The following is a 14,197-nucleotide window of genomic DNA, read 5'->3' as shown; positions in this document are numbered from 1 at the left end:
GTGCTGAGTGCTGCAAACTTAGACGATGTGACAGTCACTGTCTGTTCTTAGGGATCTTAGACTGGGGCAGGAGAGACAGGACCATGAATGACTGTGATACAGGAAGGTAAGAAGGGTTAAAAAGGCAGATCCAGGAAGGCTGGGGTGAGCAAAAAGGAAATAAATGCCAAGTGTACAACACTGTACCAAAGGACACTGATAAACTAGGAGGCTGTGGTAACACAAAAGTGGCATTAATAATTAGATAATTATTAAATAATTATAAATAATTCACTGGCTATTGAAAGATTTAATGCCCCAAACGGAACCAACCTCCATACATACAAATTGTTTTTTAATGACAACATTTTATTAGTACACATGACAGAAATGAAGTGAAATTAAACCAGTCCAGTGTTGGGTAAATCTACAGCCTGGGAATGCTAGGACAGCAGCCTCTGGTATCTTCCACACTCTTGAAGTCAGATCGTAACTAAGTGTAAGTTACCACTACCTACACAATCGTCACACCTTCAGAAGATCACACTCGGAAGCTGGAAGAGAAAGCCCGGGTGTCTCCTGGGACACGCATCTCTTCTTGTGGAGAACGTGGACTTCTCAGAACTCCCAGTGCCATCCCTGGTCCCATAACTGCCCCTGGAGCAGGCAATGGGGAAAGGAACAGAGTGAGGAATGGTCCTTGTCTGTAGTAGCTGAGAGGGCTCACCCCTGGATCAGTGCGAGGGGCCCATTTCCCCAAGCAGCCCAGAGCCAAAAAAGAACATGTATTTTGTTAAAGAAGGGAAGAAAGACTCTTGAGTGGCCTCAAGGGTGAAATTCATCAGAACTGATTTAAGGTCTATCGATCTGGACCCAACGAATAAGCGGAATCAAGCTTGGAAGTTTGGGGAGCAGGCACACTCCTGGGGTTCCTGAGAATGGATGCCAAGAGCAGGCCCCAGAGTCTTAAGTGTCCTAGAAAATAGAGTTCTGGTAGCCACCCCGCTCTCTAAGGTAGCTCGATGGTGGCTGTCTCACTTCCTTTGCTGCCATCAGATGACTGGAGTGCAGTATGGGTCATGAAGACCTTAATCCCGCAGCCTGTAAGATAGAGCAGTCTGAGGGATCAGAGACATGCCCTCAAACTTGGTGGCCTGGAGGGTGGGGGACTCCAAAAGGGAACGGAGAGAGAGAGCTATTCGTGTCACCACCCACACCACACTCCAAAATTCTACGGTACTAACAAAGGCAAATCTGGAGTTATCTCCAAGAACCAAAACAGAAGCAGGGACTACAACAATGTCACGCGCAACAGAAAGCACAGCTTAATGTTGAACGCAGCTGCCATCCAAAGGCAACAGAATTCAGAGTAAACGGATCTTCAGAGAAGACAAAGGAGCAAGTGAGCCGGAAAGGAAGAGAGAGAGCAAATGCAGTGGCCGGCGACTTCAGGATTAACAGTGGGAGCGGAAGCTGGTGGAAGAAAAGTTCGGCCAGCTGCAGTTAGATAACGCATGCGCACAGGTTAGATAACGCATGCACACAGAATCGTCTTCCCTACAGGGCAGTATTTACAAGCAGTTGAAGGGTGTGTGGTGAACGTATGTCACTGGTTATACTGGCTCCAACATAAGCAAACAGACAAAAAACAGCCTCACTGTCATCCAGACAAAAGTGTTCTCTAGAAAACCCTGTCTTCACCAGGATGCCATAGACAAGCTATCCTCCGGACAAGTGCCCATGCTTTCTTAGAAACCTCAATTTGCTGCTGGCCTTCTGCACAGCGCTCAGAAGAGCAAGGAGAACCCAGGACAAATGGCTCCCAAGGGTGCAGGCAGAAGGTTACACTACCCAGAGCAGCCAGTGCCGGCCCTTTCTCCTACACCTCTAACAGTAACAAATATCTGAGTGTCTCTTCTTAATGCGTTCAGGACACAGGGATATACACTGAAATGGTGTGCATGCTATAAAGCACAGTGGAAGATCAAGGGATGGTCGCGAGCACACTGCCCCCTGGCTCAGGAGTGCAAACAGCCTTTCATAGAGACCCCCCACTCCCAGGTGTCCATTTTGAAGGAAGACAGCCATAGTCACCAAACATACATGATCACAAAACATTCATCAAACCTAGATGATCACGAAACAGAGCCAGGGGAGCCACAAAATGCTATCCCTCAATCCCAATTTGTTGTGGTTTTTTTCCATTTTCTACTTTGTGTCTTTGTGCTATTTGCCCAGAGCCTATATAATCGATGCCCTTCACCTCCATCAGAGTCGCTCTCAGGGGGAGATTGAGACCCTCGTTCACTCCCCAAGGCTGTAGGGGACCAGGTTCCTTTTTCACAAGCACAACTCAAAGCTCAAGATCCTAAGATTATCAAACAGGTGACACTAAGGGACCACTGAGTCAAAGCAGCACATTGTCCTAAGTGAGCCCTCCTGACTTGCAGAGGCACTGTCTCCCTCGGGGTGTCCAAGGGCAAACAGCTTACCCACTGCCCATTGTGCTGCCAGAGTGACGTGGCCTGGGGCTCTACTAGGGTAGGAAAAAGCCAGGCCTTTGTCTTTTTACCCAGTGGCATTCACAACTGTGTCCCACCCAACCTTGGTTACCCTAAGGTGCTCCCCAAACTGCCTGTCAAAGAGGATGAGCACGAGAGAGGCCAGGTTGACAGAGCCCCAATAGATCGCCAACTTCCACCAAAACTGACCATCTTTTTTAAAGATTTATTTATTTATTATGTATAAGTACACTGTAGCTGTCTTCAGACACCAGAAGAGGGCCACCATGTTGTTGCTGGGGTTTCAACTCAGGACCTCTAGAAGAGCAGTCAGTGCTTTTAACCACTGAGCCATCTCTCCAGCCCCAAAACTGTCAAAGACAGAAGGGCCACTTTGGCCTAAGAACGTCTGGGACACTCAGATGGGTTCTGGAGTTGGATGAGGTCCAAGTTCCAACTCTGTGGACGCCGCTGACGTCTTCTATCTGGACGAGGAGCTCATGCACCCTTCCCCACTGCCTCTTCCTTCTAACAACCTGGCACCCACTTCTCTTCAGACGTCCCCAAAGAACAGCGGCTGCAGGCCGTGCAGGCAGCCATCCTCCTGCTAGCAGACGAGAACCGGGAGGCCCTGCAGACGCTCCTGTGCTTCCTGCATGACGTAGTGAACTTGGTGGACGAGAATCAGATGACGCCCATGAATCTGGCCGTGTGCCTGGCCCCCTCCCTCTTTCACCTCAACTTGCTGAAAAAAGAAAGTTCCCCAAGGTGAGTTTCCCTCATGGTTGGCATTGTTCCCAACCAGGCCTCCCCGAGATCCAATTTCTTAATAAGTAAAATTAAACAAAAGTGTTCTCATGGTGGAATTCAGATAGGAGATTATCAGGACTCATCGTGGGAGCAGAGCGAGGCACCCTCACCCCCGTGGGTGAGTGGGGCTCATAGCACCACCAAGTAGCCCTAGAGCAGATCAGTTGAGACTCAGAAAGCCCAAGAAGCTTTGTTCTATTTTATTTGGGTGGGAAGAAGAAGGAAAATACACAAAAAGGCATTTTACGATTATCAGGGTTTTTTTTTTTAAAGATTTATTTATTCTATATAAGTACACTGTAGCTGTCTTCAGACACACCAGAAGAGGGCATCAGATCTCATTACAGATGGTCGTGAGCCACCATGTGGTTGCTGGGATTTGAACTCAGGACCTCTGGGAGAGCAGCCATCTCTCCAGCCCACAATTGTCAGTTTTTGAAGGCCATATTTAAAAAAGGAAGCACATGAACCTGCAGTCGAGCTATTTCAAAAGGGGGGGGGGGGACCTAATACCTTTCCACCTACAGCCCTTCCTGTCTTTGTACTTTTCCACGGCCTCTGGTCGTGAGCTGCCAGCCTGCCTCAGAGCATCTAAAGATGTGGGGCCGTTGGTTTTTATTTGAAAACAAAGAAAGCCTGAGGTCGGGCAGCACGTGGGAATGAATGGCAAACAGAAGGGACAGTCTGGGTGTCCCAACACAGTCTTTGGCTGGGGACCTACTTAGCACATCCATGTTCCATTCCAGAGTCATCCAGAAGAAATACGCCACTGGGAAGCCAGATCAGAAAGACCTCAATGAAAATCTAGCCGCAGCTCAGGGGCTCGCCCACATGATCACGGAGTGCAACCGACTCTTCGAGGTGAGGTCCTGGGATGCGGGGCAGGCTGGGAAGGAGAGGAAGCTTCTCTCTCTGTTCTTCACTTTACAGTGACAGTGTGGGCTGTAGCTCTGTCTCCACCCCCAGGAGTTATAAAGAGCTGCACAGTCAGGCCTTGGCCGTCATGGGCTCTCGGGGTTTACCATGACGGGACTTTTATGCAGACAGTTGAATCGTCTTCCTTGGTCAAATATAAGGCCAGTTGGCCAATTACAATACATTTTATTTCTACATCAAACTTGATTAGAGTCTTCCTCTGTCTCTGTGTCTGTCTGCCTGTCTGTCTCTGTCTCTGTGTGTGTGTGTGCGCGCGCGTGTCATGCGCACGTGTGCACTTGAGTATGACTGAGGAATCCTTGTCACTAGACTCAACGACAGCCTATCAGTATGGCCTCACGTACTTTGGAGAGGCAAGTGGATGAGACCCCTGCCATACTCTCCATGGCAACACTGGCATTTGTCGATGGAAAAAACTATACTGAAAACTGCGAAGCCATCTCTGAGTCATAGCTGAGTTTTCCCCTCAATATGTCAATGTGTATGAATGAGTGAAGCTGTCTGAGCCCACTCTTGCCAGATATCCTAAAAAGAAATGGAGCACGTGATCGGGAATGTATCCCGGTGTTTTGGACAAACATGGGCTCAGAGTCATATGTGTTTCCTAGCTTTAGCAAAGCCCCTTCTGGCCTCGGACCTTTGACGGTGGACGAGGCGACTTTGATCCCTGTCACTCTCGGCATTTATCAGCTCACTGCTTTGTTCTCCCATGCATTCACTGGCTCAGGTTCCACACGAGATGGTGGCCCAGTCTCGTAACTCCTACTTAGAGGCTGAGATCCACGCGCCCAGCCTAGAAGACTTGGGAACGCAGCTGGCAGAGAACGGGGCAACTTTTCACACGTACCTGGAGCATCTTGTCCAAGGCCTCCAGAAAGAGGCTAAGGAGAAATTCAAGGGGTGGGTCACGTGTTCCAGCCCTGACAACACGGACCTTGCTTTCAAAAAGGTAAGGTTCCCTCTGCTGCAGAATGCATGCTTAACTGTGGGACTCGGCACCTGCGTGGACCCAGGGGCCATTCAAAAGCCCTGTTCAAAAGCCACCAACAGCACTCCCATCAGAACCCAGAGCATTCAGGAGGGCTTCTGGATCCCAGCCCGGTCTGTGCTCGCGTACACAAGGGCTTCTGGATTTCAGCGGGGTCTGTGCTCGAGTACACAAGGGCTTCTGGATTTCAGCAGGGTCTGTGCTCGCGTACACGAGGGCTTCTGGATCCCAGCCGGGTCTGCGCTCGCGTACACGAGGGCTTCTGGATCCCAGCCGGGTCTGCGCTCGCGTACACGAGGGCTTCTGGATCCCAGCCGGGTCTGCGCTCGCGTACACGAGGGCTTCTGGATCCCAGCCGGGTCTGCGCTCGCGTACACGAGGGCTTCTGGATCCCAGCCGGGTCTATACTCGAATACACAGGGGTTTCTGGATCCCAGCCCGGTCTGTGCTCATTTCTGTGTGGTGCCAGGAAAAACAGTGCCCAGCGTTTTTCGCTTGTGGAATGAACGTTCTGACAGTGCCTGGCAGAGGAGAACCACGTAAAAGTCAAGTGTGTTAGAGCACATCTGCCTCACACCACTTGTGTGTGTTTGTGTCTATGGCTGTTTTATCATTTTTTTCTCATCAGCTTGAGGGCCGAAGTATTTGCGTTTTAAATCTGGGTACAGTATCATCCATTCACTTTAAGTGACCACCGATGGTTTGGAATGCCCGTCACAGGAGGTTGGTCTGGGTAGCCCGGGGTAACCTCTTCAGCTCCCGCCCATGTCTTTGCCAAGGTGGGGGACGGGAACCCGCTGAAGCTGTGGAAGGCATCCGTGGAGGTGGAGGCACCGCCCTCCGTGGTGTTGAACCGCGTGCTGAGAGAACGTCACCTGTGGGATGAGGACTTCGTGCAGTGGAAGGTCGTGGAAACGTTGGACAGACAGACTGAAATCTACCAGTACGTGCTAAACAGCATGGTTCCACACCCCTCCAGAGACTTCGTGGTGCTCAGGTAAGCCGGACTCTGGTGTATGAGAGCCTGCTCCAAAGACGAGAGTCGCCAAAGCAAACACCTCTCCCAACCGCCGTGGGGCTTGAAGCCTCCGCCCTATTTATGCCTGACTTCTGGGGCCCTCGCCCAGTTTACAGCTCTGCCCAGGCTCTCTGATGTCCCCCTCTCTTGAGGTGCACAGTTTGTTAGGCCTTCAGTGTCACTCATGTCCTCAGAGCAGAGGCCCCAGAGGAACTGCTGTCTTTTGGGTTTGTCTGCCAAATTATGCAAAAGGCCGGCTGGTTTTGTCTTTGTCCCAGGAGACAAAAGGAAGTCTTCGTCCGGGAGGACTTGGGGGTGTGTGAGCGCACATGTTCACAACTGATTGCCAAGCATGGAAGTCCAGCTCAGCCCCAAAAGGCCAAGTGTACGGAGACACCGGACATTCTGTTAGAATTTGGTCCTGGCAAACCTCCTGGGCCCTGTGTCTGCCATTGAGATGCTGTTTCTGCTGGGTCTCGGGTTAGTCCCTGCCCTCTGGCCTTGGAGTGGGATGCTCAGGCAATCACAGAAAGTTTGCACAGCGGACATTCACTATTTCACCAGCAAGAGCAGGGGCTGGGCAGAATTTAGGACATGAACAAAATGTAATTAGAGCAATATATCCCTTTTATTAAAAACACAAGTAAACAGTCTCTGCCCACATCAGCAGGGTAAGAGGATTTGCCTGTGAAATCCCCAGACGTGTGCTTGAAATAGTCGCCTTATGAAGTGAGTTTTGAGGGCAAACCAGAGGTGACTTCATATGAGTCCTTTGTGCTTTGGTTTGGATCCGTGGCATCTCAATTTTTAAGGATCTGTTTCTCCTAAATATCCGTGTGCATCCCAGCGACCTCGTCCCGGTGGACAATGTAGGACATCAGCTGGGGGTGGCCTGTGGCCAGTTATTAGGACATCACTCATCTTGTGGCATTGAAATTTAATTGTCTAACTCAACGAGTAGAGAAGAAGTGGCCGTGCAGGATGGAAGCTGTGGGACACGGGGTGTGCGTCCCTGCAGGGAACCCCCTCGTTCTGTCTCCTCCAGCGCCCTACCAGCCCACCATTTATTGTAGAACAGCCCATCATGCCTTATGCTATTCATAGCTCTGGCTCTGAGGAGGCCGTGGGTAGACATAACAGGTCCACCTTGGTCTCCTCTCCAGGTTAGATTTCTGAGAGACAGAGAGACAGAGACAGACACAGAGACAGAGACAGAGCCTGCCTGCACACGTGTGCCTAGGGCAGAAGTCAGTCTTGGTTGTTCCATAGGAGCCATCTGCTTCACTATCTTTGAGACAGGGTCTCTCTCTGGGACCCAGGGCTAGTAGGCTAAGATGACTGCCCAGACATCTCCAGGAACGTCCTGCCTTCCTTCACAGTGATGGGATCACCAGTGTGCACCATCACGCCTGCTTTTTTATACCGGCGCTGGGGATTGACTCCGCCTCCTTACCAACTAAGCCATCCTCAGAGCCGCTTTCTGTGTTCTGCGTGCAGAGTAAATAGTAAGGAAGGGGTACAGGCTGACTGTCCCAGAGGGAATAAATAACTCGAGGCGATGGCGAGGGAGGTGGACCGCAGCTCAGCAGCAGACCTGTGCGCCAGCCAAAATCCCCTGGAGAAGGAGCTTGCAAGGCCAAGATGAAGGTCTCTGTCTGCCATATCAGCCTCCCAAACTCAAACTCGCTTCAAGAATCTTCACTTGCTTCCCGTTACTTATCATGGAGTCCTCTGAGACTGCGATTTATGTGACAGAGTAGATCTGTCTTTAGCTCCTGAGTCGGGAGGCTGAGCGGTCTGAGAACACCAGGTCATAGCATGGCAAAGGGCATTGCGGGACAGAGCGACCGGACCACAGAAACCATGGGAAAGCCTCACCTCCAGTAACTCACTAACCAGGAAACCCCAGGCAGCATCTGACCGCATCCACTGTGGGGCCTGTGCTCTCTGTGGATGGTTTACCAGTTAGACCGCTCTCCCCACCACTAGGCCTCCTTACCTCTCCATCTGGACTCAAATCAACTCCCTCTATTTCTTCTCCCACTCAAGAGCTACACAGCCATTTATTTTATTTATTTATTTATTTATTTTTATTAACTTGAATATTTCTTATATACATTTCGAGTGTTATTCCCTTTCCCGGTTTCCGGGTAAACATCCCCCTCCCCCCTCCCCTTCCTTATGGGTGTCTACACAGTCATTTAAACAAAGCTATGAACATAGGTTCAATTTCTTTTAAATTAAGCATCAGCTGATCCTGTATTCTTCCTCTGCCCCATCCCCCAGTCCCAGCTCTACCTAGACCCACACTCTGCTTCGCACAGTGTTTTCATGGTTCTTCTAGAGTTGGTAGCCTCATTGATGTTGGGCAGGGGCTTTGTTAGCAGACCAAGATGGGGCCTCAATTTGGGGTTCTAAACTCAGGTCTGGGAGCTTCTACCCTCTGAGTAGGAAGATGAGATCTGTCCTTTGGACCTCATTGTGTAAACTTTACATAGGCTCATAGAAACCATCACCTTAATCCAAGTGCCTAGCATTGAGTTAGAGCCTAGGTTTGGGGTGGGAGGACGCAAGTGTGGGCTTAGTTGCATGTTCAGGGTCACCTGTCTCTCTCTCCATCACCCTCACACGAGGCCTGTTTGCCTCCAGGACCTGGAAGACCGATTTGCCCAAAGGAATGTGCACCCTGGTGTCCCTGTCTGTGGAGCACGAAGAAGCCCAGCTCATGGGTGGTGTGCGGGCGGTGGTGATGGACTCTCAGTACCTGATAGAGCCCTGCGGCTCCGGCAAGTCCAGGCTGACCCACATCTGCAGGATAGACCTGAAGTAAGTGGCCACACTGGGTGCTGGTGGCCACACTGGGTGCTGGTGGGCCACGGAGCCTCGGGTCGTATGGTGTGTGCACTTGAGCTCTGCTTGTCACTCTGGCTTCTCCCTCCTCTGCTCTGTTTCCTCACACTGGGAGCCAGCTTCTCCAGGGGGCCATACACGCTCATCTCTCACCCTCCCACCCTAGAATTTGCTTTTCTTTGCTTTCCTTTATACCTCCCCTAACTTATTCATTCCTTTTCACACACAAGTAAGCGGGTGGTGTTTGTGACATGCAGAAGGATGTTTCGACGTACGTCCACGTGACAGAATCACCAAGTCAAGCTGTGAACATGTCCAACAGTGATCAGGAGCATGTTTCCAGTCACACGACTAGCACATGGTCACTCCTAGAGCCAGCAAACCGACCTTGTGACGTTGCATGGAATGGGTCCTCAGAGTCAGGGGTCAGGATGAAAGTCAATAGAGGCTCCCAGAATTTCCCAGGTCCTTCTCTGGCACAGGAAAGTAACTATTAGTTAAAGCCACCTGTAATATATCTCAGAATTGATGAGGAGCACACAGGTCCCAGCTGATCGACCTCGTCAGCTGTGGAAGAAGTGGAGCCCGGCCTAACCACGTGTGGGTCAGAACGGCGGTACACAAGTCTTTAAATTCCCGATGAGAAAAATACAGTCATCATGACTGCTTAGAACTGCAGTCAGGTTGAATTGCTGCCTCATTCAGCCAACGTTTATCACTGTAGCTCCGACTCTATATGGTCTCTGGTCAGTACTGTCCTACCCTCTGATTCAGAAGAGCTCCACGTTCTGAGAATCCACATAGGAATAAGAGCACGCAGTGGTTAGTATGGTGTGCTTAACTTACGTTCAATGTAGGCACATCCTTCAGCTTCACTGGTAAAAATAACAGTGTCTCCCTTTCTAGGACTAAGAACCATCAGATAGGCGATAGGTGGATAGATGGTTTGACAGACAGACAGAGACAGACAGACACCAGCAGTTCTCAAATTGCCTAATTCTGTGACCCTTTAACACAGTTCCCGGTGTTGTGGTAACCAACCATAAAGTTACTTTTGTTGCTACTTCACAACTAATTTTGCTACTGTTATGAATCAAAATGTAAATACTTTTAGAGAGAGAGGTTTACCAAAGGCGTTGAAGACCACTGATACAGAAAGCTATATATACATATATATGTATGTATGTATATGTATATATACATATATACACACACATATATATGTGTGTATGTGTGTATATATATATATATCACATTCCCTTTATCTACCCATAGTGCTGCACACGAAGGGTGATTCCCAGCTCACTCTTCTGAATAGTTCTGCAGTGAACTCCCCATTTTCTCTGGGTGTGTTCCCAGTAGGGGAGTCATCACCTCCCCTGGTAGTGGCCTTGTGTTCTATTTTGAGGACACATAGGTGTGTCGAGGCTCAGTAAATACGATGCTAATCTCTTATATGTATTCCTTTATTTTTTTTCATGTGCACGGAATATATGCCCATGTGGGAGCCAGAGGTCAATGCTAGGGGTCTTTCTCAGGCGCTCTGTGTGGGCGCCTGAAGTAAGAGGGGAGAGAAGTCAGAGTCTGTCACTGTGCCTGGTGCTAACTGATTGGCTGCACTGGCTGGCCATTGACCCTCAGGGAACATCCTGTTTCTGCCACACCTGGCGTTTCTCAGGAGGACTGCTGATCAAACTCTTTATTGGCTAAGCCTTCTCTTCAGGCCCTCCCGTGTGTCTTTTATGCCTGCTTCCTCCTCTGTTCCTAACTTAAATTGAACTGAACACTTTAAGGCATTCATGATGCCAAAACCAAATTCTATGCATAGGTAGATATAAATTTATTGGGGTGAGGGCTGAAGTTTTTATTGTTTTTTGTTTCGGTTTGGTTTTTGGTTTGGGGGGTTTCAGGACAGGGTTTCTCATGTAGCCCTGGCTGTCCTGGAACTCACTGTATAGACCAGGCTGGCCTCAAACTCAGAGATCCACCTGTCTCTGCCTCCCCAGTGCTGGGATTAAAGGTGTGCGCCACCACCTCCCAATTCAATGTGAGTCTTCTAGTTCACTATGAGAAGTTGCTGTCATTTTGAAGCACCGGATGAATCATAAGGACAAAATGCTGAGGTCCGCAGATGCCCGAAGCAGCAGCTCCACGCTGTTCCCAGGGTACTGATGACCCAAGCCCGTGGACGGCCCCGCCCCCTAACAGGGTTTCCATTTCCTTTGTTCTCTCCTGCAGAGGCCACTCCCCAGAATGGTACAGCAAAGGCTTCGGACACCTCTGTGCCGCAGAAGTTGCCAGAATTAGGAACTCTTTCCAGCCTCTCGTTGCTGAGGGTCCAGAAACAAAAATCTAAGCTTTCCCCAGCGTGAACTCAAACTCAGGGAACAAGAAGAGAAAGGGAGACTCTCAGTGTGGGGCGTGCACGCATGTAAAGGAGCGCCGCAGTGGGAGCCGGAGGTCACGAGACCGTGGAGGCCGTTCCTAGCCTGCCCGGAGATGATAAACCCTACTAATATAATGTCGCAGAACATTTATCTATATTGCTTAAAATTAAATGGGTTATTCCTTCCGCATTGCCTAATTTGCTAATTTAAAGGCTTCTAAGAAGCGTGTCTTAGCTGTAAATAAATGTACTGTAGCATTTGTATATGTGTGTATATCTCCCCTTACTGTATATATGTAAAATACTGGTTTTATATAGAACTCTGTGTCTGACTCTGTGAGACTTCTCACATGGCACTTCCAAGGTTGCTGTAGACCCCGTGTCCCTCCCGTCCTCCCGCTGAGCGGAGCCTGCTGACAGACACCAAACGTGGGAAATGTGTGGTCTGTCAGTCTGCCCATGCTCACCCAAAGATTAGCTAACCAAAGAAAAACAGAGTTAAAAGCTTCTTCCACGGGTTGGCCTATTTCCGATGTTTAAGGACTGCAGCGGGGTGTTGACATAAATTGAGGGAAATAATATTAGCTTCTCTTTAACACGAAGTGGCAGGTGAGAGATATTTGCCAAATCCAAGGCTAGATTTTGCGTTGCCTCTGAGCCCACTCAGATGCAGTTTGAGTGAGATGTCAAGTGACTGTTGGAGTTGGCACCAGGGACTGAAATAAAACTAGGACCACCCACCCCCTACATAGGGGTGAACAGCGGAACCTGTCCTCAGAGGCAAAGGGAGCCCCCACATCCTCTTGAGACACAGATAGGTCTTGTAATGCTGTTTAGTCATCTGTTTGACCAGTGGCCCATGGGGCCACAGTTATTTAACACGTTCTTGCACTGACCTTGACTCTGGACACCAGACAAAGTGAGAGGAGGCTCTACCAAGCGTCCAGGGTCATCAGAGCTTCAGGGAATTCCAAGTACCCTATAGATGATGCTCTTAGAACCTAAGCCATTAAAGAAGCCTTGCAATCTAAGAGACAGGGTTTTAGACTGACAGAAGACCAAAGCTCTATCATTAGTTATTTATAAGTTTCAGGCTGATGTGTCAATCCCACGTTTCCTCACTATCTGGCACCAGCACCCCAATCTTATTTATTTTTGTACAGAATGAGCAAGCTGGCTTTTCTCAACCAAGAGAGGATAGAGTTGGTTTTTTGTTTTGTTTTGTTTTTTATTGTGATATGACATCTGTAGAAAGATAACTTATTATGTCCGATCTCCAGGAAAGATTGTCTTAGGCTGTCTAGACAAAGATTGAGATCCTAATTCAGCAACTGGTGTCGGAAGACAAGGAGAAAAACAGACATGTGTTTTCCCGGTTTTTGTTGTTGTGTTACATACACTAATGCAGTGTTTTCTTTTATCCGTGGTGTGTAATCATTTTATTGGGAGGAATAAAGTTGTTTTCTGTATATTTGGTATGGCACAGGGAAAACCCAGGGTAGGAGTTTTTCATTCCCGTGTCTACCTGGGACAGTGGCAGTCAGACCACAAGTTGCCTCCTGGGCAGCTCTCAGTGGACTGGACAAATTTACTTCTTCTATTACATCATGGCTGCCATTGGAAAGCAGAGCGGGCACCCAGGACAACTAGCGTCGTTTCTCAGGGAGTTGGCATGCACTGGGAATCCCCTAACGGCCTTGTTAACAGGCTCCGGTCCAGGCCTCGTGGGTGGGCCTGGCCTTCAGTGTCTCTGATGAGCCTGAGGGATGCAGGGTTGCTGGTCTCGAGGACATACTTTGAGAAACATGGATCTAGGGAATGCTAAAACCGAATCAGATGACATGATTGTGTTTCCCAGCCCCTTCCTCTTCCAACTTAGCTGACTTTCCGATTTTATGCACGCACTAATCACATCATTTCCGCTAACCACAGGGTGCATCTTTCAAATAAAGGAAAGGGGAGGGGGAAATGATGCCTCGTCGCGCTTGTCTGTCAACTACCACAGTATTTTATTCATTGTTATCTTGTTGATGGAAATAAAAATATTGCATTTAAATATTATATTTATACCTCATGTATATCTTTACCTCGATTGTTGGTATCAATCATCAGTTGTAAATAAATAATTGCCAAGGCAGATAAATTTATATACATTAAATATTTCCTATTTTCTATAAGCACATGTGCATTCTTTTTCATGATTCATTCTTTAAGTAGGAAGCTGGCCTCATGAGGAAGATGCCTCTAGAAGGCGGTTCCCACCAGGTTAACCCCTCTGGCTCCAATCACATAGATGTCCACAGACATCCATACCTGGTTAGTGTTGGGTGTCAGGGCTGGGAAGGGGATTCAATGCTGAAGAGCACTGTCCAGAGGACCTGGGTTCGGTTCCCAGCACCCACATGGTGGCTCACACTACCTGTGCAGGTAAGTGCCTGGTCACCCAATGCTACCTTCTGGCCTCCAGAGGTACACGCATGCAGACAGACACACAAACGTGAGAAGGAAACAGGATCCAGGAAGAGTTGGGAGAGGAGAAAGAATAGGATCAAAATTAATATTGTATGGAAAAAAGTAATTTTAAAAATTTATATGATAATGTAAGTCTTTGGGTACCAAGGTATCTTAGAGGTCTCCAAAACACATGTTCTATTGTTTGTTAACCTGGATGTTACAAAGACAAATGTGGTTTATCTTAATCAAATAGTAAACTTGCGGACCTTGTTTTA

The 14,197-nt window shown here is 48.8% G+C and overlaps 1 protein-coding gene across 4 annotated transcripts in view; it reads left to right on the top strand.

The window, feature by feature from the left end:
* The window catches only part of Stard13 (StAR related lipid transfer domain containing 13), a 210,722-nt gene extending 197,077 nt beyond the window's left edge, over positions 1–13,645 (top strand). For all 4 annotated transcript variants that reach the window (XM_032886565.1, XM_032886563.1, XM_032886564.1 and 1 more), the window contains exons 9-14: positions 3,038–3,248; positions 4,037–4,151; positions 4,954–5,175; positions 5,994–6,211; positions 8,882–9,058; positions 11,321–13,645. In XM_032886565.1, the coding sequence (XP_032742456.1) occupies positions 3,038–3,248; positions 4,037–4,151; positions 4,954–5,175; positions 5,994–6,211; positions 8,882–9,058; positions 11,321–11,438 (1,061 nt within the window). In that variant the 3' untranslated portion in view covers positions 11,439–13,645. The remainder of the gene's footprint in view (positions 1–3,037; positions 3,249–4,036; positions 4,152–4,953; positions 5,176–5,993; positions 6,212–8,881; positions 9,059–11,320) is intronic.
* The last annotated feature ends 552 nt before the right edge of the window (positions 13,646–14,197 follow it).

This window comes from Rattus rattus, chromosome 16, assembly GCF_011064425.1.
Source record: "Rattus rattus isolate New Zealand chromosome 16, Rrattus_CSIRO_v1, whole genome shotgun sequence".
Lineage (NCBI taxonomy): Eukaryota > Metazoa > Chordata > Mammalia > Rodentia > Muridae > Rattus > Rattus rattus.
This window is presented reverse-complemented; position numbering and strand designations above follow the sequence as displayed.